This window comes from Megalops cyprinoides, chromosome 2 (genome assembly GCF_013368585.1).
Source record: "Megalops cyprinoides isolate fMegCyp1 chromosome 2, fMegCyp1.pri, whole genome shotgun sequence".
Taxonomy (NCBI): Eukaryota; Metazoa; Chordata; class Actinopteri; order Elopiformes; family Megalopidae; genus Megalops; species Megalops cyprinoides.
In genome coordinates, this window is record NC_050584.1 from 57,655,129 (window position 1) to 57,678,968 (window position 23,840).

The window sequence follows — 23,840 nt, forward strand, 5'->3', positions numbered from 1 at the left end:
ACACTGCAGGGAGAGAGGGATTAAGAGCTAGATCCAGCTATTTATACTCCACCGCACCGGACCGAGGAGGAACCGAAGAGAAAAGCAGGAATAAACACACGGCTCAGCTCTGCGGGGGAGAGTTTAGCCTAATAAGGGCTTAATAAGGTGTTTTCATCCAAATTAAACACGCAAGGCAGTTTTTGAGGGACACCATGGAAGAAACACTTAAAATATGAGAAATTTCAGACAACTGTATTATTTCATACATATACTTTATCATACCCTATACTTTGTGAGAGTAATTTACACCTTAGAGTTGGACTCATTCTGATGACCTATCCAAGTCATACATTTTATTTTCATTAGCAGCAAATAGTAAATTGCATAACTGTGTAAGACAGTACAGTTTTACATTTCATATTCTGCACCATGCTTTTTGCACTCTGCGTTCTATTTTGTCCTTTTCCTTAATTAAATGCATTTCTGCTAAATAGAAAACTAAAATAAATATCACCGAAAACAAACACATGAATGAATTTTCCACAGTTCCACAGACGGAGCTCCAGCTATGTGTGGCCCATCTTACCTCAAGCTCATTGACGGACATGGAGGTGACCAGGCTGATCTGGGACTGGCTGCCCACCCCGCTGTCTTCACGCTGGTAGTCCGTGTCCGGGAGGTTTGAGGAGAGGAGCGGGGCCACCCTAGGCTTCAGTGTTTTTGGCTTCTCAGGGGGGTCCGAGAGCCCCTCCACACTGACCCCCTGCCCCAGCAGGACGAGGGACATGGCGCTGGCCCGGGAGGAGGGGTAACGGAAACTTCTGCGCTGCCCCCCAGGCCGGGGACTCTGGGGTTTCGGGCTCATGGGTCTGATGGGGATGTCTGCTCCCTCGAAGGAGCTCACAGGGCGTGCCCCGCTGGGTGTAAGATGGCCCGCCTGGGCCGCCGCAGGGGAGAGGGGGGTGGAATCATCCAGGGGGGTGACCTCCGAGTCATCCGAGGAGGGTGGGCTGGAGTCGGGCGACGGGCAGCTGAGGGGCAGCCCGTTGGGCAGGCCCCGCCTCCTCCTCCCCTCGGACCGGCTCTCCTGAGAAGACTCCCCCGTCCCGTCCTGCACAGAGACGCCCTTCTTGCTCAGGGGGTCGGTGTGGCACGCCGCCCGCAGGCTGGTGGGTGAGCCCTGGGGGCTGGGCCCATCCCACGTAGAGCGGGGGGCGTGGTCACCGTGGCTCCAGCGGGCCGGCTTAGAGTTCTCCGCGTCCGACGCTGAGAGGGCCCGCTTCAGCGCCTCCGCCTCCTTGGCCCGCATCAGCTTCCTCCGGGCGTGTTTGGCCCTCTTCTCACCCTCTGCCCTGGGCTGCCCCTCCTCCTCCTCATGCTCCCTGTCCGCAGCTTTGGACTCGAAGAAGCTGGACAGGGACTTGTGGGCCTGGGCGAACCTCAGCCGCAGACTCAGGCTGTCACTGCTCTTGCTCCGCTTGTAGCCCGGGCCCTCGTGCGGCGGCGGGGGCGTGGACTGAGGCGTTTCGGGGCTGCTGCCGCCGTCCCCGTCGCGACCGCCCTGTTGGGATAGCTGCCGGACGTGCCGGGTGCGGGGTGTGGAGGGGCAGAAGCCGTACTCCTCCTCGCACCTGCCACCCCCGAAGGCCCTCTGCACCGTCTGGTTGAGGACGTCGTCCTTGTCGAAGACGTCGTCATCCGAGTTCTCGCCCTGCCGGTCCGGCTCTCTCGGTTGCGCCGCGCCGTGGGACAGGTGCGACCTGTAGAAGGGGGAGTGCACTTTGTACACCAGCGTGCCCTCCCTGACGTCCTCTCCCCGCTCAGCGCCCCCGTCCTGGGAGTCCTTCTTACCCTTGGCCCCACCCTTGCCCTTCCTGAACGAGGGCATCTTGGAGAAGACAGAGAACTTGCCCTTCGCCGGCTTGCTCTTCACGACTTTGTGGAGGCTTGTGTTGCTGCCCGGGAAAGAGGCGGGGTTATCGTCCGTCTCCTCGCTGTTGGTGCTGATGGTGTCCAGGTCCTGTGAGACTACAGTGGGGCTGCGGTGTCTCTCATTGGTTATATCCCCGTTGGGCAGAGGGGTCATGGCCTTCCTTTCATCATGATCAGGACCACTGGCACCCAGCTGCTTTTCAGAGTCTGCGCTGGATGACTCTACGCAAATACTCTCTGGATGGTGGAGGTCTGTCGATCTGTCTGAGGAAATACCACTAGTGGCTCTGTCCTTAGTTTCGCATCCAGTGCTGGCTGTCACTTTCCTCCCCTCCTCTTCACTGATGTCATCCTCCGCAGCAAAGCAGTTATCTTGAGGGCGATCTGACTCTAAAATGGGCTCAAGACTGTTACCTGAGGGCAAATTCAAATGAACGTCTTGGTATGGCTGTTTCACTACAGCTGCAGTTTCCTGTTGTGACTGTGGACTAGGGTGAATTGATTCAGCGTGCTCTTCAGCTACAATGCAGTCTCTAAACTCTGAAGAGCTGGGGCTTTCACTACTTATAGACTCCCTCGCTAAAGCAGAGGCTTGCCCCTCTTCCTCCGTTTCCACTGTGTGCAAAAGTATACCCCTGGTCTCCAGGTAACAGGCTAAAGATTCAAGTCTTTGGTCTCCAGAGCTCTCTGGGTCACTGTCCTGCTGGTTCAGCTGGGAGCCTAGGATCCCCCCGACCCTGTCAATGCTGTTATCCTCCACACAGTCTCCACACTGAGCATCTGTTTGCTGGGGGGGGATGGCACTGTATGTGAGAGGGTCTTCACTGGCTGCAGCTTCCCTGTCTGTCAGAACCCCTTGCTGGTGTAGCCTCTCCAACTCCTCCACTTCAGATGGGTCAAGCTCACAGTAGATGACGTCAAAGTCACTGCAGGCCAGCTCAGAGATGGGGTCGAGAGCCCTGGGAGTTTCCTCTACCACCACAGTTTCGGCAGAAGACCCGGCATCCCCGTCTATGATCTCCTGAAGCGCTCTGGGGCCGGGGCTCAGAGCTGCGACTTCGGCTTTGTCACAGTCCCCAGAGTGACTGTCCACCTCATCTGAGAAGCAATCCCCTGACCGCTCTGCGACCGTGAGCAGCGGTCCCTGTGGAGGAACCGTGTGGTTGAGAGGACCACTGGAGTGTGGCTCAAAAGCAGCCTTGGTGTTGTTGTTTGAGTCAGAGTGCTGTTCGGATGAGGTGTAACAGTGCTGATTGGACACGCTGTTCGGCTCTAGCTGGTCCAGACCAGACTGGACCTGCTTGCACAAACTGGAGTGGGTACCTAACGTGATCTCTATTCTCCGCACTGGGATATCATCCAGATCTGAGGCACTGCTGCTTATAACGTCCCCAGGGAAAGAACAGTCGGCATCTTTGAGGCCACTGAATTCATTCACATGTTCGGGTTCTGCCGGGGTGACGGCGGACCCCTCCCCTGTTTCTGGCGTCAGGTCTGAGTGACTCAGCACAGTTAGCTCACAGTTCGTGTGCGGGTCACACCGGAGCTCGGAGGAAAAGTCTGTGAGGATGCTGCTGGGCTCGCCCTCATTGGCTAAGTGGGAAACCTCTGATGCGTCTATGTGTGGTTCTGAGGGGCTGCAGGCGTGTTCTGTGCGGTGTGTGAGGCGAACAGAAACAAGGCCGTGCTTCCCAGGACACTCTGGTGTGGCTTGCACAGAGACTTCTCTCCGCTCTCCTAATGAGGTCTCTGACGTCAGCTCCGAGGAAGCCGCGGGACCAGACCAGACGGAGCTAACGACCTCACCGTCCCTGCGGGGGGAGAGAGGGCGCTCCTCCGGCTGCCCGTCGGCGCTGACCTTTCTGCACGGTTTAGAGCACGGCTGGCTCACTGGAGCACCCCCCTCCCCCACATCGCGCGGGCTCTCCCCAGATGCAGTCTCGCTCGGCTCCTCTGTGCTCTCGTCCAGCGACCCCAGGACATCCGAGATAAGCTGGCAGACTTCTGCTGCGTCCTCAGACTCAAAGCCCCGTCGGGTCACCCCGGCGCACTCAAACTGGGCTTCCTCTCTCACGGGGTCAGCAACAGCAGCAGTTAGGAGAGGAAGTCCAGCCTCCTCTGACGACGCTTTAAGGCCGATCCTGTTTACGGCCTTATCTGGCCCCGAAAGTTCAGTCTGTTCCGTCGCACAGCCAGAACATATGTCCTCACGTGCTGTCTGCAACTGAAGACTGGCAGGACACGTATGCTCCCGGGGCTCTGTGTGGCCGTTGAGAGTCTCCGTGTAGTGTTCACTGGGTGCCTCTGTGCTGTGTGCCTCTGTGCAGTCCCTCCTGGGTGCTTCTGTGCTGTTTTCACTGTGTTCTGCGGTTCTCTGTGTCTCTGTGCTATCCCTCCTGCGTGTTTCTATATGGTTTCTCCTGTCTTCTGTGTTGTGTGTCTCGATACTATTTGTCACTCTTTCTGTACCTGCGTCGTGCACACTGTGTGTTTCTGTGCTGTGTGTCTCTCCGCTGTCCTTCTCTGTGTTTTTTTCGCTGTATGCCGCTGTGCTGTGTGCCTCTGTGTCGTGCCTTTTGAGTGATTCTATGTTGTGCCCGCTGTGACGCTCTGTGGCCTGTGTAGTTGCACTGCGAGGGTCTGTGCTGTGCTGTTCATGTGCCTCTAGACCGCATCCGCCGGGAGTCTTTGCGTCCTCTGTCTCTGTGCTGCCTCTACTGGGCGGTCGCCTCTCCCTGGGCCGCGACCTACACTCCACCCGGTGGAAGCTGTTGTCCAGTCGCCATCCCAGGTACGGGTCCTCGGCTCCCAGGAGTGTGGGGAAGTGGTCGTCGCCGTCGGCGCAGAGGTCCGAGAAGGTCTCACCGCGCCACGGGGCGGAGTCGAAGTACTCGTCCCTGGTGTCCTGCGTCCGCTTGCCCCATTCCGGAGGGTCCAGGCCCACGTCTCCGTCCTCTAAACGATCGGTGTCATTCACAGAGTCCTCGAGGGCGTCCTGGACCTATGCAGAAGCATAAGAGAAAAACAGAGTGAGATACAACACCAAAAACAGCATTTGATTTTAAAGGATCCTCTGACAACACATTACCTCACACAGAAAAAAAAAACATTAGGACAGCCCTGGAAGTAATTCAGACTGTAATTCATTCATAAAAATACATTTCTATGTGTGAACAGCAGTGGTATGATAATTGCCCCATTTCCCTGGTACCTGGAATAGATCTGCCACAGAGGGCTACATTATGCTCTGATGTATCTAACAATTGCAACACTGTTCAAACCGCATATGCTTACAGTCATGGTTAACCTCTGATCTATTATCTTCATCATCTTCTGTTTCTCTTTCCCTTGCTCATTCCGTCTTTCTCACACACTCATGCGCACACAAATACACACATTGTACTTTTTTTTATATAATTATCTTACGAGTTCTTGTAAAATGTTCAAGAATAACTTTCATAAGGAATACTGTTGAAATAGTTATTGAAGTGATATTTCTTTGTTCCGTAGGAACCAGACTAAATCAAAAACATCACCCCAGGAAATGTTCCAAAATCAATCTCGTATCTCCATCTACATATTCTAAAAACAAACAAAGCATGTAACTGATTTGCCGTAAGTTATAGCATAACTATCCACGCACCAGTGTGTACAGACATGTCGGACAAGGTCAAGCTATACGAAGTGTATCAAACAGAGCCCCCACCCCCGATGTCCCCCAGGTGACACTTACACTCCAGAGCCCCGTGAGCGCACCTGCATCCCAAACCAAAGCACAGGCGCGCACGAGCACCCAGCTGAGCACAGCTCCCATGTCCCCTCACACAGAAACATCACACGGCTACATCTCCCAGCTCTTCTCACTTCTTCCGCCTCTCTTTCTCCCTCGCTCTTCCTCTTTTGTCCTCTTTTATCTTCCACTGCCCATCCTCCCAAACAGGCCCCCTTCCCAGTGGCGGGGGAGTGTTGAATTACAGGGACGCCCCACCCATTGGGGCCCTGCTACCTGCAGCAACGCGCCTGGGTGACACCTCGCTCGCAAAATCCACAGAGTAAGCTCGTGTATGCATCCAACTTCTCCTTGTCTCTGGAAGCCCTTGCCCTGGCAGCTCACAGGCAGCGCCAGGCACCTTCCCCCTTCTAATCCAGACCCAACGAGGCTCTGCAGTGCTTCACATCAACTACAGGAGGCACCGCGAAGCCCCACTTTATATATAGAGCCGGGCCAGCACAGGAACTCGATAACAGTGAGGTGGAAAAGTACAGATATGGTGGCATTTCCTGCAGCGGGTCAATTATCGTACAATCAGAAACCGAAAGAGGGGAACGGTGGGATTTTTCTTTAGAGGAATAATGACTTTAATAATAGAGGGCAGTGCGCCAGAGGCTGCATGCAGGAACAGTGTGATAAACAAGGCTCTCCAGGGGAAGAGAGAGGCTGCCAGGGGCCTGATGTTCCACTGCTGTTCCAGCCAGAAGCTGACGGTGGGTGGGAGGCACCCCACAGCAAACGGCCCCGTCTCTCATGCAGGCTGACTCTGTACTTTCGGAATCGCGACCGAGCCGACGAAGGTGACCTCCCTTGCTCCCCGTGATAACTCATTTACAGGTACAGCATAAATAAAAGGACACCAAGGTCTGTTATTTCGTTTTCTCATTACAGGGCAGGTTGCTGCGGTGACACAGCAACAGCAAGAGGATTACTTGGTGTGTCTACATCTGTTATGAGGGAATATGCATGTGGCTGTAACAGAATATGAAGGAGAGGCCAAGAGATGGGCCCAAAAGCCAAGACTGAGAGCCACCTCAGGGCACTAAACCCTAATTAGAATTATTACTCACCACTGTTATTGAGGGCATATTGCAAAGCTTAATTTTTTAACTTAATATCCTATAAAGAGCTGAATATTACTTGGAGCAATGAGGGTGAAGTGCCTTACTTAAGGGTACACTGGCAGTGACCCACCTAGAATCAAAGCCACAATCTGCTGACTGCAAGCCAAGAACTGCAACCACTACAGTACACCCCGGCCCACCTTGATGATGTGTTTGTGTTTGTGGCAGGAAGTTCTCCTCCTTGAGTTTAGTGAGGATGCTAGAGTGGATGACCCACGCACATACATATGGATGACTCACATTCATATTTCACTTGACTGAATGAAGGACTTCAGATCAATGAGGTCCACAGGAGTGGTGAACAACAGTGTGCCCTGACTAGATCGGACAGGTGGGCACCTCCAAAAAAATCCTGCCCCCGTTGGCTGCCGGCCCATTCAGAAACTGGCTGGCCTTATTTCTCGGGATTAATTAGATCCGAGTTCCTTAAATGGTTTAAGTGCTTAAAGCCTCGCCTCCGTGCCACGAAGAAAGACAAAAGATAGAACACCTGATGAAATCAGACAGCCATAAAACACACGCTTCCCGCTGCACATGCTTGGTTTGCGACTGCTTACCCATTTCTCCAAACCGAGGATGCAAGCTCTCACATTTACATTTATTCATTTGGCAGACGCTTTTATCCAAAGCGACTTACATAGGTTACAGTCGTTTTACAATGTTATCCATTTATACAGCTGGATATTTAGTGAGGCAACTGTGGGTTAAGTACCTTGCCCAAGGGTACAGCAGCGTCCCAGCGGGGATTGAACCGGCAACCTTTTGGTTACAAGTCCTGCTCCTTAACTACTACGCTACACTGCCGTCCATACATCTCACCTCAGTAGATGTTTCACCACCACCACCACAGATGTCATGTGACACAACCAGCTTTACACATCCACAGGTAAAGCTCAAAACTGACGGGGTAAATTGTGGGAATTGTGGGAACTTCATAAAGTTTGTATTTTTCTGTATCTCAAGTTCATTTCCTTTATTACATGTTCTGTATAAAGAGATTCAAGCTTAATTTTAAATTTCCAAATGAAAATACTGATTAAACATTACATTACTGCCATTTAGCAGATGCTCTTACACAGAACAATTTACATATGTTACCATTCATACATGTTATCCATTCATACAGCTGGATATTTACTGAGGCAATTCTGGGTTCAGTACCCTGCCCAAGGGCACAGCAGCAGTGCCCCAGTGGGGAATCAAACCGGCAATATTTCAGTTACAAGCTCTGTACCTTACCACTACGCTACACTGCTGGCACGGGCTTGCACACAACAAACTAAGTAAAAATGTCAAAATAAGATTTATAAAAATGTCAAAATAAGACTTAATTCAAACAGTAGCTGCTTGTGAATGTCTCGGTAAATGTCATGTCTAAAGTAAAATGCTGTCTGATTCAGATGGATCCTTATTTCTACGAAGCCATGCTGACACATAATGGGATCTATGATGTGACAGATATAGCTCTGAAGACCTCTGCATGACACACAGCCTGAGCCAGGTCCTGGTCACATGATCTGAGAACTCACCGACACCAAGAGGTCAACTCTCTCACCCCTATTGCTGCGCCGTCAACAGGAAACCAGGAGAGCGGCTTTTCTGGCCATGTGGAACAACCAGTAATGAAAACTGACAGGGTGAAACTGACACTGTATACGCCAGTAAAATCAATGGACACAAACCTGGTCAGTGCCTGATAAATTAGCCTCGCTGTAAAAGAACAACTGTACATGGACCTTGAATCACACCACATAAGCAAGACTCTAGATGCTTTTCCACACTGGAAGAGTAAAAACTGCCTCTGAGTGATGCAAAGAAAGTTCAACTCACTGGTGGTGACGTGGTCAGTATGGACATAAGGACTTCAGAGCAGGAGCTGGTTTGTAGTACTGCAGGTTAGAAGGCTCAACTCAAGTTAGAAGTCAGGTTAGAAGTCTCCCAACAGCTCAAGCGTCTGACCTAAATCTTTTATGCAGTCGAAGCGGATACCTGACTTCTGCAGGCAGGGCAACGTGCACATGATACAACAGGAGGTAACTGGAAACCTCCAAGGCTGTGAGACTCGGGAGACAGGAGACAAACATGATAATGCTTGGCGGCAAAGATCCATAAAAAACTAAACCTACTTTTCCTTTTGAATTGCACCGCAGTCCAGCCTACAGCAGCGTGTAGGTGCGGCAAAACAAAGCCAGGTGCAGTTTAGGTCTAAATACGGGGAGAGCTATGAGACCTGATCTCCCCGTCCCGCTCCAGCTGGTTTTGGACGAGCGCGACTCGGCACCTCCCGCGGTGCTGAAGGGGGCGAGCGATAGAATCTGTGGTGAGAAACGGGGGCCTGCTGTCTGTTTCGGCGCTTTGCTCTGCGCGTACATTACCACACTCACAGGCACAAACACTCAGCTGTTGCCTTAGAAACGCTGTGCTTGAACAGACAGGTGAGTGTAAGTGAATCTCACAGGGTGGCGGTGTAGAGCGGTGGGGTTATGCTGTGAGACTATGGAGCTGGTGTTTGTGGGTTAGAAAGCTGAATGAAACACTGCTGTTTACCCTCTAGCAGGGAACTCTACCTAAAATGCCCCTGTGGAAATTTCCGTTGTGCTCCACAAAAGGGTTACAGACTGTGTAAATCACCTCACTAGGAAAATAGCCAGCGTAATGCCACACATCTGCTAGGGTGAAACCAGGGACCACGGAGCAAAGCACAAACAAACAAAGACAAACATGAAGAAATTGGACTTGACATTGCCACTGACATTGTGCTGGACATGTGTCGGGCCAGGTCCTGTCTTTGGAGTCCAGCAAGAGGAAATGATAAGAGAAGGCACAAGCTTCAGCCTGAAACAGCCACCCTGGCACTGGCTCAAAGCCGCTGTGACAGTCACGAGACAGGTGCCGAAGCTGAGCTTGTCACGCTCTCTCTCTCTCTCTCTCTCTCTCTCTCCCTCGCTCTCTCATTGAGACTGTACATACATATACATATATATATATATATATATATATATATATATATATATATATATATGTATATACTGCATATATACTGTATATACTGTATATGTGCATGGTCAGTATAGTAAAAAGCTGTATTATACAGTACTATACATACAGTACTATACATTGATGACACCAAAACACAGAAACACTATTGATACTGTACTTATCACACTGTAAACATTTGACATGAATGAACACTGTCATGGCCTGCAGCGTTAAGGTGAGAAATTCATCGACGCTCTGAACACTGTTCTTTCGTTCCCCGCCTCTCTCTCAGACCCGTACTTATCCGGCTCGACAGAGAGGAGTCTCGGCGGCTGTGTGGACATTAAACACTGGAGTCCTGTTAAACAGCATTTCTGTGGATTTTTCACGTTCTTACAGACACAGGGAATGCTCCTTCGCTGGAGTAAAAATAGATGTGCCTGCTTCACCTTGCAGGCATGAGTCCAAACAAAGCACAAAGCGCTGCTCTCATGTTCTCCTACACTATTTTTTACCGATTTACATGAAATGGTTGGCACTATTTGCCTCTACTTGTTGCTTTTGGGGCAGAGATTTGCTCCAGCGATTTGCACCTAGACACAATAACCCATCAGCCTTTCACAACCACGCAGACTACATACAGGTGGAATTAACAGCTGCATATATTTTTAATGGAACACCACACACAATGTCTTGAGATTCCATGGGAATCATTCTGCGCACACTCTCTGTAATCAAATTTTCAGACCCCCCCCCCCACCCCTTGTCAAAACACCTCGATCGTCAGCATTTAAATCCAGATGATTTGCTGATCTTATCAGCTCTGCACTAACAGAGCTGTTTTATTCCTGTAACGCTCGGAGAGAGGTGTGCTCTGCCAGAGGGGTGAAACAGGAAGCCCAGGCCGGTTCACGGGATTCTAGCTCCCAGACGTGCGTTCCAGGGACGTCCGGGCTTTGCATGGAAACAGATTCGGTACAGTGCATACGATCTCAGCACGCTCCTGCTTGCCCACGCCTACCTCGTCTCCGATGGGATTTAAGCATACCACAGAGTTATGTTCTATTTTAATGTGTTTTTCTAGAGAGGGAGAGAGAGGTTTTCTCTGAAACCACGTTTCAGAATGACACAGCACACAGTTATTCTCTCGCAAGTCTCTCGTTTCTTATCAACGCTTATCAGTTTGCACTCATGTTAAGGGTAGATTGTCTATTGACTATTATTTATAGAGTGTGGGAGTGTACACACATGTTTATAAGCAAAGCCTGGTGAAGCACAGAGGTGAGTGTTGCAGGTATTCTTCTGTATTTGTAGCTACGGATTTCATCTTTAGTGCCCACCTGTGGTGCAGGAGGACTGGGGCCAGGCTATAGAGGTGGCATTAGAGTTGGGTGACATCTCTTACAGGATCTACTGTCACCCGAGTGAGAACAGCCTCATACCCAAGCTATGACCTGCCTAAGAAAGAGGGGGAGGGGTTTCAAACAGGTGCAAATGTGATACAAACTGCTCTGAGACACAAACTGTACCATGAAACTCACGGGGAACATTTACTGCACATGCACAAGAGGTTCTGTAATAACACTGGCAAGTTCTCAACAGCTATTAATTATATTCCCACATGTCATGAAGATGCAGTCACAGTCGATAAGCAAAAGATATGGGTTATACATTATACTGCGGTAACACACATACATACATAGGCAACCACCTGCACCTGGAAACCTGAACCACAGCTAGGTAACAATTCTCTCCTTAGTCTCCATATCCTCAGATACAAAGACAGAGGCACAAGCACACAAACACACACAAAACACACATACACACACACACACACACACACACTGTACCTGCACCAGTAGGTCAGCATTGCTGCATAGTAACCAGCCTCTCTTCACTCTCCTCTCTCCATCCACCTCCTACCAGGCGCGCAACGCTTGTGACTCCAGTTCACTTTGCAATCATTTCCAGTCACTTGGCCGTTACAGACTCCACCTACGGGCTCCCAGCGCGCGCGGAGAGAGAATGCCTGTGGGTGACTCTCATTCAGAAGCCTGAGACGGCCCTAACGGGCTGCTCCACCGTGTTCCGCCTGACGCAGCGGCGTGCAGGCGCGCTCAGACGAGGACTGCCGTCCAGACTCCCCGCAGGAGGGAGGCGCGCTCGCTGCGTCGGGTTTCCAACACCTCACAGGATCAGTGTGTTACAATTGCTGCATCCACCCCATCATAAAGTATAAGCTGACACTAAATGTTCACATATGCTCACGTACATTTCCCAGGTGCTGGCTCCGCAGCGGCGGGTTATTGACCCAGGTGTGGGCTGCTGTGCGTCCAGTCCAATGGGAAAAAAGCAGGGAGACTGTGATGTTCTGACTGAAGCTGAGAGATCTTTCCAAACGGGCTATGCTAAGCTATCCTTGTTTCACTGACACCAACCGCTATCACAGGTTTTAGCATGGCAGGGGAAGAGAGAAATAGCCATGCTGAGAGCAGAGCCAAAATGGCAGATGGGAAAAGAACACAGCTATGCGGAGTCCAGAGCCAAAATGGCAAGACGAGAAAGGAATACAGACACGGGGGGAAGTAGACAAAATTTCACAATGTAAAGAAATACAGCCATGTGGAGAACAAAATAACATGTAACATAACTAACAAGATAACAGGGTCTTGAGTAACAAGCGCCCTCTGTCATTTGAGGAGGCCTCCAGCTCTCAGCCCGCTACTCTCCCCCGGCTGTTTAGTTCCCATGAAGTAAGAGGCACTTACTTCAGAACAAACATAACTTTACTCTGTCATGTATCCAATCAGACTTTACAGATAATTTTACACATCAAACAGTTAATTAAACAGGACTAATCTCAACAGATCTACACTCTGTACTGACTTGACCAGAGAAACGAATATATATAAGGCAGATATATAGCCTTGAAACTGAGAAAACTGAGCCACAGAGAAACTGCAGAATGAAATCACAAATCAGCAAATCACATTCAGGACGTTCAGAGAGAGCAACCGATGAGGACTAGGGGTGACAGCTGGCCAATAATAAATTATTAAGAGAGATACAAAACACTCCCATCCATCAGCTCCCGGCTCCGTATGCAAAAACGAGCAGACAACCAGGACCAGGTGCTGTGGGGGGGGTGACCGTTTCTCACCTGTGCTTGCGATGGAGATGGAGTCCTTGGGTACATGTGTGCTTTAGGAGTCAGTCAGGATGCTCTGAGTCTCACTCGCCCACTGTCACGCCCTGAGGTCACCCTCAGCCCCGCCTCCCCTCAACCCCCGCAGGCGACTCGAGGGGGTAACTCGATCTCTGCTCTGTATGGGGGTGGGGGCTGGGGGGAGCCCAGGGACTCCCCATACTGTAGACCGCTATACAGGAATATTGCTCCCAGGATAGAAGCATATTTTAGACAGTCTCACTGGTTGAGGGGGTGGGGGGGTGTCAGTATAAGTAGGTTGGATGGAGCATTACTTTGATGGTGGACATATAAGACATTTTAGAAAGCAAGGCACTAGTAAGAATACCCTCTGTCACTGTTGTGCACAGTAGGTCCAGATTTCAATCAATACCCATGATGGATTCAGACTACACACAACAAGCCTGCACCATTTGGATCCTGTACAGCACATGATGACATTAATACCCCTGCCAAGGCAGCGGCTCTCATTCGTAAGAGCTTCCCTCTTCTCAGGTCTCCTCTTTACTGGATATCTGCACTGCAATATTCATGGATGGATGGGAGGATAAGGAGCTAATCTCCTTTGTACTCATTGACGCAACAGATGTAAACACAGGCCTTCCAGACCTTCAGACTGGACCTGCACAAATTGCCTTGGCCCCTTTATGCAAAAAGCCAGTTAGGCCATTACTACAGAATCATCACATATGTACAAAACACTGCCTGCCCGACGCCCGACTCCCTATACCCATAACTAACAAGGCCGCAGTCAGTCCTAATCAATGCTTATATTCCCCTCCAGGCCAGAAGAGACCCCACTTGGAACATAAAGAGCTAATGAGATCATAAAGCTCTGTTTTCTTTGTCTTTTAGCAGTATAATTAAACCATGATTAAAACATGTCTTCAGAGCATGAATATTTCATTCTTAAGGAGCTCTCCGATGGGTGTGCCCCTCGCCGGGGCAGCCTCTCATTACAGCCGCCTCTGCATTGGATGGTTCAGTGATGAGCTCAATCACATAATGTCTTGTAGCCATAGCGTGTTCACGTCTGATGTGTCGTGCCTTTGTTTTGGCACAGGGCTTTAACACCATGCTCTTATTCTGCATGAATAAGCTTGTTACTGCATTTTAACAGGCTATCGAAAACCGGCTCTTCATTGACAGAAAACACGCATTTTGAGATAAGCATCTGGGTTAATTGGTCTTGATGGGATTATTCAGATTATTCTCGGTTATCAGGACCAGATCATGTCAGGCAACATATTATGACGTCTGATCAGCCTATCCTCTGCCGGAGGCCAGCTGCACGTTTCGAGCAGAAGCTGATTTGTTTGTTTGTATATTTAATCTGTACACTGCACTGGATAGGACTCTATGTTAAATCACCACTACTTTATCCCATTGATATAACAAGTAAAAAAACCGATGTGGCAGCTACATTACATTTGATATATTACATTATTGGCATTCAGCAGACACTCTTACGCAGAGCGACTTACATAGGTTACTATTCTGTAAAACCTCAGGTTTTGCGGTTCAACAAAACCTCAGGTTGTTTCTAATTGTGCCTGCTTCTCTTTATCAGATACTCTGATATTCAGCACAGCACAGAGAGCCAGCACTTGGAGAAGTGTTTACAGTTGGCCAGCTGGAGAGGAGCAAGTCCGCTTAAGACCATCCACAGACTTTCCCTTTAACTACCCTCCCCAGTAGCAGGAATTAGCCGGATCTACATGTCCACACAGGGGGGATTACACTCGAACGACCATGTGATCACATCCAGTGGAGCACGGTAGAGTAATGACCCAGTGACAGCAGAGTGACATCTCCCTAACACTTCTCTCCCCCTTTCTTTTTCTCTCCTTCCCTCTCTCTCTCCCTCTCTCAGTGCATTTATCTTTCCTCTGACAAAGGTAAAAAAGTGTATCCAGGGCACTCGGATTAAGGGGATTACCCCTCTCTCAGCATGCTGTTCATACTGGTGTGCTGCGCCTTTCTTTTTTAAACTTGAGTGATAAGTAATGCTTGAGACTTCTGTAACACTGTATGGACAGACCATATGCGTAATTTTCAAGGGGAGTGGCAAGGCAAAGGGGTGGCACAGAGGGAGGGGGCACATATAATGTGATTCCCCTCCCAGTCCATCCACATACGCTTTAAATAAATATGTAGCTAGGGTATGTAACCAGTGAAGCCTGGGAATGTGCTGCACATCCACACTGGCCTTTGTGTGAAGCCTGCTTGCTCCACTCTCGCTTTGGAGCGCACATCCTTCGGCTGCCAAGACCCTCCTCGTGGCCTGCTGGCGTGGGCCGAGGGGTGACGACGGGTGAACCACAGAGAAAATGCCACTAAATGCCAGCGGAATCAGCCTCCCTCCCACACAGACCGGGGCCGCTGCCGGGCCTACAACGCCAGCCTTTGTGCACGGCTCTCGTAACCGGGGCGGCGGACACAGACCAGAGTGGAGCAGTGCGGAACCATCCTTAACGGCCGAGCCTCCGAGGGCCTGGCGGGAAGCCTGGCGGGAGGACGGGCAGGATGGGTGCTGGGGGGTGGGGGACGGGGGGGTGGTGAGGCCGAGGGTGTCGACACAAACAGCCCGGTGCGATGCCCGGCGGACTCACTGAAAAGGTCAACATTTACCATTCCATTGAGATAAGTTCATCTGTTATCCTGCCCAGAGATTCCAACGAAAACAAAGCGGGTCAGAGATAAAGACGGGCCTTTATTCTCCGGGCCGGGCAGCCAGCCAGACGTTTCCAGACCGGATTCATTTTACTCCCTGGTGCTATCAATAAACATAATTACAGAGGCAAGATCCCCCCTGCTTGATATGTTATCTGTCCTTTAATACCAACCTAACTAGCAAATTTATGTCTCGGTTGAGAATACTACAATTTACTACCATGGTCAGCGAAAGGCTCGTCATGAACCGGTTTTATTGATTGCTGTCTTTCTGTGCACAAATTGAGAGGCACAAGGCAAGCAATTTTTTAATGACATCTCAGACAGACCACTGATATACATATAGGAAATGTAATACAAGAATATACAGAATATAAATCATCAAGAAATAAATGTCTTTATGAAGATATTTAGATATTTAAATATTAACTTGAATTCATAATACATTTTGGCTGCTTTAATATAGTAATTCCTATTGTAATAATACTAAATCATGACTCTGTCAACACCATTCCTTGTACGAGGACTGTTCCCAGAGGGTCTCTGTGATAGGTGCTCAAGCACCTACTGCTGTCAGTCACCGAGGAAGAGGATCTATATGAGGACGGATGAGTCTTTCAGTACTGACACTCCCTTGTATATATTTGCATGCATTTAATTCTCATGACATGGAGAGGGCTGACATAGATCAACAATGTGAAATACACCATCACCTGGCCTCTGATACCGGGCCTACAATACCCCAGAGCCCACGGAATGATGCAGTGGATCTGCACCTGCAGTGTGACTGTGGCACATTTCCACACACAGATATGTGACTGAATAAAGCACAAAATGACCACTATACCCTTCCCTACCACATAGCGCTTACTGTCCACACACAGCGAGATTAGACACAGAATGGATCTTTTCCCACTGTGCATACTACAGATGCAGACTCCCAAGGCTCAGGTTTCCTGTGTCTCTGTGATCAATCGGGGCCCGGAACTAGCACACAACAGAGGTCATGCAATAGTGACATCCAAAACCCTGGGGACCCCGTGCACCCGTCCCCACCCTGATGGCTGACCCCCGGCGTGTCATCTGCCCGACACGCACCGCCTCCCGGAACAGAAGCTGCTGAGAAGGTTACGCAACAGGCCCCCCTGCGGAGAGGATGAGGCTCGGGTGGTGTGTCCCCGCGTAGCTCTGAGGTGAATCTGAGTGTGGGAGCGTCCCGCTGTGTGGGACTGCCCCCCCCTTCCTAGCGCCTTCTAGCAGGACACAAGCATCTTTTTCAAAGCAGATCTAAAACATGGAAACTGTACAAACTAAATCCCAGTTTACATTGGAGGCAAGTGTACAGTACATAGGGCAGCAGTGTGGAGTAGCGGTGAGGGGCAAGGCTAGTAGCAGAAAGGTTGCTGGTTTGATTCACTGCTGGGGTGCTACTGTAAATACTCAGTAAATGTCCAGCTGTATAAAACTGGATAAAACCATGCCCTATGTAAGTCGCTCTGGATAAATATGTCTGCTGCACACTATGCACACACACACACACACACACACACGCACCCACAGTCCCAAAATATTCAAGCCATTTATGCGTTACTAACTCGCTAACTTGTCTGTCTGCTTGCGAACGCACGCACGTGGACGCAACCAGAACACTCCCAGAAACTGGCTGGGATGTCGAAACGCAGGCGACAACATTCCGGAACGCGAGGGATCACGAGCCTCACTCTGATTCTGAAGCTGCAGCCACACAAATTCTGTCTTATCTGGGAAAAGAGGAAGCAGTGGAGAGTTTCCCTCAGTGCTCATTACACCGCTGCTATGCCTGCTTCATTGTGTTCCCCCCTGAAACGTCTATCACACGCAGGACTTACCCATTTCCACACTTGCACCCACCGCCTTACCCAAACAACAAACTGTCCAACCCAGACCTCTCCTGTTTAATCGGCTTTAAATCAGTCAGACATGAAAAGCTTTTTCCTGAACCAGAAACTGGTATTTCGTTTACCTGCTGGTACACATCACCAAAGTGGAGAAACTTATAAACATAAAACAGGCCATAACAGACACCCAAATATTCTCTATTCGCCACAACAATTTATTCTGTTAGTCATGCCTGGAGGCACCGTATTCTCCACCAGAGCATTTTTTGCTAGCTGTAATCAATGCTCCACATCACTGGCAAAAGCTCTCTTGTATACTGTAATGCGGATAAACCCTGAAGCCATTATCTGCAGCGCTGTGGTGCTTGTTTACTTGTGGTTTCTTGCAGAGAGCAAACTGGGGTTGGATGCTTGACCTTTGGTAGCACGGGATCAGGAGGGATTGTAGGAGATAAAAGGCCTGAGGCTTGCCTGTGACTGAGAGTGCCGTCACTGTTGTTGTTTTGTCTGAGAATGCTCCTAAAAAAGTCCACCAGGGGTGGCCATGTGCTTTGGATCATACATTGCGTATTTTCTGTGTCATGTAGTTTAATTCCCATTTAAGGAGGGAAATTCTGATTAAAAAAAGCCTTAGTTAACCAGAATCCAGTGTAGAAGAATTCTTTGTGTTGAGCAAGAGTGCGAAGAGCAGCCAGCAGGGGGAGTGTCGCCTGCCAGACGACCCTCTCTTCTCAGGACCACATTAATCAAGCTGCTAAACGCCTCTGACAGCACACTAAAATCCCAAACCTGACCAGTAATCCCAACACCACCTGGTGCCAGAGTGGGTTATCCCCCAAACAGCTATACGCCATAATTTAATCTAAGCATTACGTCTTTGTGAGCTAGCGCTTACCCACAACGCCTGTGACACTAAGAGAGAATACACTTCACATTTCGTCATGCATACATTGATCCAAAATGACGTTTCCACGTGTCTCTCACATTAACCTTAACCACCACAACAAGTGTCACAATCACACCATGGCAAGAACATTCACCAGAAACAAAAATCTGCCCCCAAGGGATTTATCGTCCCATAACAAATCACTCCTGTTGCTAACGAGTAGAGCTACACACTGATCCAGAGACCTTCACTTTCATCAGAAACACTTACTGAACCCCTTCGCTCTCTTTATCAACTGAGAGCTTGAGTCACATCATTAATATGATGATTTCACTCTCATCAGTAACACTGACACCCTCACCCTTTTCATGCACACAGACTTTCAGCCTTATAATTAACACTGACACCTCCTTCACTCCCACTGACAACAGGCAGCTTCACTCTCATTATTAACACTGACACCTTCACTCTCATTATTTCTGACAACTTCACTGTCACTAGTAACACTGACACCTTAACTCTTATTGTTGACAGCATGTGCCATAATGGCTGGCCATAAAGTTTATATTTTTTGGTGTTGTTTTGAGATCATCAGGCTTCCATTTTTGCTTAGGGACATTTCAGCCTGACAATGAGTGTCACCACCATGAGAGACAACTACATCTGCAACACAGCCATCAGCCACAGCCCCTGTCTGGAGCGTAAGGCTAAAACCACATTTAAAAAATTGTGTTTGTATATTCTGGACACGACTGAACATTTCTCTCATCTCAAACACACAATAAAAGTCCACATTAAGAGCATCCAGAGGCCTGTAAACGCACAAATAACAAGATAGAGGCTCCTAAAAACTGTGAGTTATTACTGGGGAGAACGAGGGGCCAGGCAAATGCACAAGTTCCAAAATGAACAAAATCCTAAATCTCTGAAGCTATGGGTCTCCCAGGAGAGCGTCTCCCAAGAGAATTGCGTCTGGGTCAGTTCAGAGGCACACAGGTCCGAAAACCCTACCAGCACTGCCTCAGCCTCAAACTCCCCTACTTCAGTATCCCAGCAGGCTCTGCAGCCACAGTCAACCTGGGTCAGTGGCAAGTGACATCATCAGACTCAGACATCCCAGACATCCCAGCCACATATTCACATATTATTTTAAAACCAATCTTGAATCTGGTGACCAAATGGCACCTTGCTATCATGGATTTCAGACTGCAATGCCAACTGTTCCACAAGTATGCAATCATATTATTCGTATGTATGTCCAGGGCAGGCAGGTGTATGTTCCATGTCTTAGAGTTTAAAAGAAATTCCATACCAACAATTCTTCACTAACACACTCAGATATAAACAGTCACATACACACGCATAGACAAACCACAAAACTGGTTGGCAGCCAATGTTCTGCCTAATTTACATTTATTCATTCAGCAGACGCTTTTATCCAAAGCGACTTACATAGGTTACAGTTCTTTACAATGTTATCCATTTATACAGCTGGATATTTACTGAGGCAATTGTGGGTTAAGTACCTTGCCCAAGGGTACAGCAGCAGAGTCCCAGCGGGGATCGAACCAGCAACCTTTCGGTTACGAGTCCTGCTCCTTAACCACTATGCTACACTGCCGCCAATTTACTCGTCTTTTTTTGCTAAGGAGTACATGATTAACGCATTGCTGCTTTCCTTCTGGTTCCTGAGATTCCCTCAGGGCCTGTGTCACATGACCCACCTGTTCAATAGCCTACGAAACCTGACGGAAGTGCCTGCATTCCATGAGCTGGATGTCATACACTCACCCCATTTCTCCCCAGCACACCGTGTGAAATTACAAAGGCGCTGACGTGCTTGAAACAGCTTGCAAACTTTTCCAGCTCATCTACTCTGACATACTTAGGTATGACGGAAGCCTTCCTCTCCCAAGTATACTTACGTGGACGACTGAGTGTCTGAGTCTGCAGGTTTGTTTGAGCGTGCATTCAGGTGTGTGTTCCTTTGTGTATGTCATTACATTACTAGTATGTTGTTGATTTTCACGGTACAGAGTAAAAACCCCATGTGTCCTACACGTAGCATGGGACTTGGCTGGAGGTGATGGGGGTTGGATCAACACAAGTGGCCTGCTTCCAGACAATGGCTCAAGCCAGGATGAAGGCAGGGGGATGGTGAATATTAAAGGCTGAGTCCAGGATGAAGGCAGGGAAATGGTGAATGGGGATGGCTCCCAGGTCCTGGCTGTAAACAGCGTAAACGGTGTCCTGGAGGATTCCTGATGACAGGCACTGCACTGGTGCCAGGGTCAGCTGATTCAGCGCTTGTTCCATGCAGTGTCTGGGATAGGAGGACTGCTCAAATTCCTCCTTCAGCAACAACCCTGGAGGCCGAAGTGTCACCTCAATGACCTGTGCTTACACTACGATACAGTAAACATCTCTGCCCCATCTCTGCGTCAGAAGCAACAGATAGTGAGAGGTTTTTAAAAACACCAGCAACAGTTCCCATTAAGTTAAATGACTATCTGCAGTGTGTTTCTAAGCAACTTTCAGGGTGAATGGCAAAGCTGAGTCATTGTCTACATTTGTAACATGGGTGTGATTACAGGAGCAAAAGCTTCTTTTTTAGCAGAAAATGTCATCACAAGACAACGAGAATGATGATACGTCCTCTGTGCTTTCTCTGGGAATGTGAAAAACCAGATGGAACTCCAACGGACTGGAGGAACTGAGCTGGCTCAAATTCCACACTTCCCCAAACACTGAGGCCCTGAGAAGCAGTTAGCCCATCCAAAACTTCCCAGGTTGCAGCATGCACAAATCACGAGTCCTTAAGAGATTCTCAGCTCTTGTTTATAGCCTCTCCACCAGACATGAATTACATTACGTTACATTATTGTCATTTTAGCAGACGCTCTTGTCCAGAGTGACTTACACAGGTTAGTTATGTCCATTCATACAGCTGGATATTTACTACAGAAACTGTGGGTTAAGTACCTTGGCCTAGGGTACAACAGCTGTGCCGCACTGGGGAAATGATCCAGCAACCTTCTGGTTACAAGCCCTTCTCACTAGCACTACACCACACTGCTTCTCAGATGCCACCCAGATGCCACCACACTCCCCCTCCTACTCCCTTCTCTACGCTGATCACCACCTGCCTTACAAGTGCTTCCCCTCCATTGCCAGCCTGCTCTCTGATGGCATGTGACTCCTTCACAATGAGGCTGGTCAAGTTGACCGCTGCCTACGGGCCAGCTGATACAGTCTCTGTCACCGGGGAGGGGTTGCCATATTCCCAGAGATGATCCACTTCTCAGCGGGGATGAGGAGGGTTTAAACCCCCACAATAAGGGTGGAGCGCCAGCTGCCTATTCACATGCCAGGCCAGAGAGTGGCACTGTCAGACCCTAGAGGACAGACCCTATAGGTTCCTTCAGCCTCACCACTCTCACACCCACCCAACATGGACTACAGGCAGCTAAAGAAAATCAGCAGCTATAGGTGTACAGAGATATTCAATGACAACAGATAATAAACACAAAGGAAACTTCAGATCAATTATAAATAAGACAGCTCACCAGGATATAGGGGGTATATGCCTCATGCAGTCTTGGGGCATTTCACGAAATGGACAAGAACTTATGCAGGAAAAAAAAAATGGACACAAAATGGACTGTATGTGTCTATGTGTCTGTGATTTCTGCTAGAGAATCTGTACAATCACAAAAAATTTACATGTGCTCAGCATGGGTGGGATTCTCAGTTACTTCCCTGGATACGGTATATCTGTGTTTGTTTCCAACAGTTCTGTTAATCGCAAGAATTAAACAATCCCTCGACAGACATTACACAAGTCTGCGAGGGTATGGCGTGCGCCTCCTGAACCCTGTGCGGGAGTTCAAGTGTGTTTTCTTACAGGGTGTACTTACAGGGTGTACGCCTCGTCCCGCCGGGACAAAACCCAAATCGGCTGTGTTACCCCCCAACTTCCTGTCTGCTGACAGGGCCAAAATTCCCCCGAATCACGCCCGCCCATCACCATGGCTATAGGTGCATTGGGGCCGATGTGTGAGCGTAGCTCTCCGTACACACTTTCACCAGTCAAATACTGACAGTAATTGTCAATATCATGTGATCACAAATAGAAAATGAGTCCTCACTGCTCATCAAATGCTTCTCCTCAGTTTTGTACAGTACTTAGCAGAACAGGTGCTCTAATCACAACCTAGAGAAACCTGACTTCCTGGGCATTCTCAGCGAAAGATGTCATTTCTGCTTCACCTGTAGTTCTCATCTCCTGCTTGCCATGCTTAATTTTAGACTTAATCACAGCAGTCCAAAGACTACTCTTGTCCATCTACTTAAAAATTCCTCCATGCCCACTTCGTGTTTGTCCAAAACCGCTCCCCATTTAACCACTCAAAGGGTTTTATGCAGGCCCTTGGACACCATGGCAACTCTTTAGGCCTTGCCAATGTTACTCTAAAAAGGAGTAGAGTCCCATGGTCTTCAACACCCACACTGGCCCCCATCTGAAACAAGCCCAGCATCAGCTAAAAACCACTGAGATCGTATGAGCGGGAAAATTTTTTAAGCCATTTTGTCAGTGTTACTGATTAATCGCAGGCATGTATATAAAACAACTCCAGAGGAACGAGTTAGACTTTGCACTTTTAAGAGGCAAACACTGGTTACAAGCTGTACATCAGGTGCCATCAGTTGACACCTAATACTCTACAGCACATGGCGATAAAGCAGAATTCTAGAATACAACCACAAACCACAAAACAGTAAAGTATTAAACCACACCACAAATTCAATTCCACTGCAGGAGAACGGTAAACCTTTGACCATATCCAACGGAGTACACAGAGTTTCCAAGTCTCATGAGACACAAAAATAGCCAAAATAGCTCAAGGCTCACAAAACATTCAGATGTACTGTAGATACAACAGATCATACAACAGAATTTCCTGCACTTCTGAAAGGATGCCCCAGAATAATTACTTGATAAATTCTGGCAGTGGCTCCCGCAATCTTTTGGGGATTAGCTGTGGAAAAAGTTTGATAAAAACCAGGTCGAGGAGGGAGAGAGAAAGCAATCCGTCCTTTCTGAAACTCTAGAAGAAAGCTGAGAGCCCTTACCGTGAAGAGGGTACGGAGGAAGTACATCACACTCAGCATTTTGAGAGTGGTACGGAGAGAGACCCCTCTCCTTGTCTACTCCCAGGCCCAGCTCTGCCTCCACTCTGTTAGCTCACGCATGCTGACAGCACTTGTTGCTATTCTGGACAGTCTTACTGCTGGAGAGGGTGCACGAGGTAGAGGGAGAGAGAGAGAGAGGTTGAGAGAGAGAGAGAGAGAGAGAGAGAGAGAGAGAGAGGGAGAGAGAGGGAGAGAGAGAGAGGGGGAGAGAGAGAGA

At 49.0% G+C, this 23,840-nt stretch overlaps 1 protein-coding gene across 6 annotated transcripts in view; it reads right to left on the reverse strand.

Annotated features, from left to right (window-relative positions):
- Positions 1 to 23,840, reverse strand: part of LOC118769473 (rho guanine nucleotide exchange factor 4-like) — an 83,725-nt gene that overhangs the window by 35,878 nt on the left and 24,007 nt on the right. For 3 of the 6 annotated variants that reach the window (XM_036516630.1, XM_036516607.1, XM_036516614.1), the window contains one exon: positions 569 to 4,915. In XM_036516630.1, the coding sequence (XP_036372523.1) occupies positions 569 to 2,068 (1,500 nt within the window). In that variant the 5' untranslated portion in view covers positions 2,069 to 4,915. Of the gene's footprint in view, positions 1 to 568; positions 4,916 to 5,647; positions 6,065 to 11,639; positions 11,708 to 23,563; positions 23,700 to 23,840 lie in introns of those variants that run through there. The other 3 variants (XM_036516598.1, XM_036516622.1, XM_036516588.1) reach the window with 3 other exon arrangements.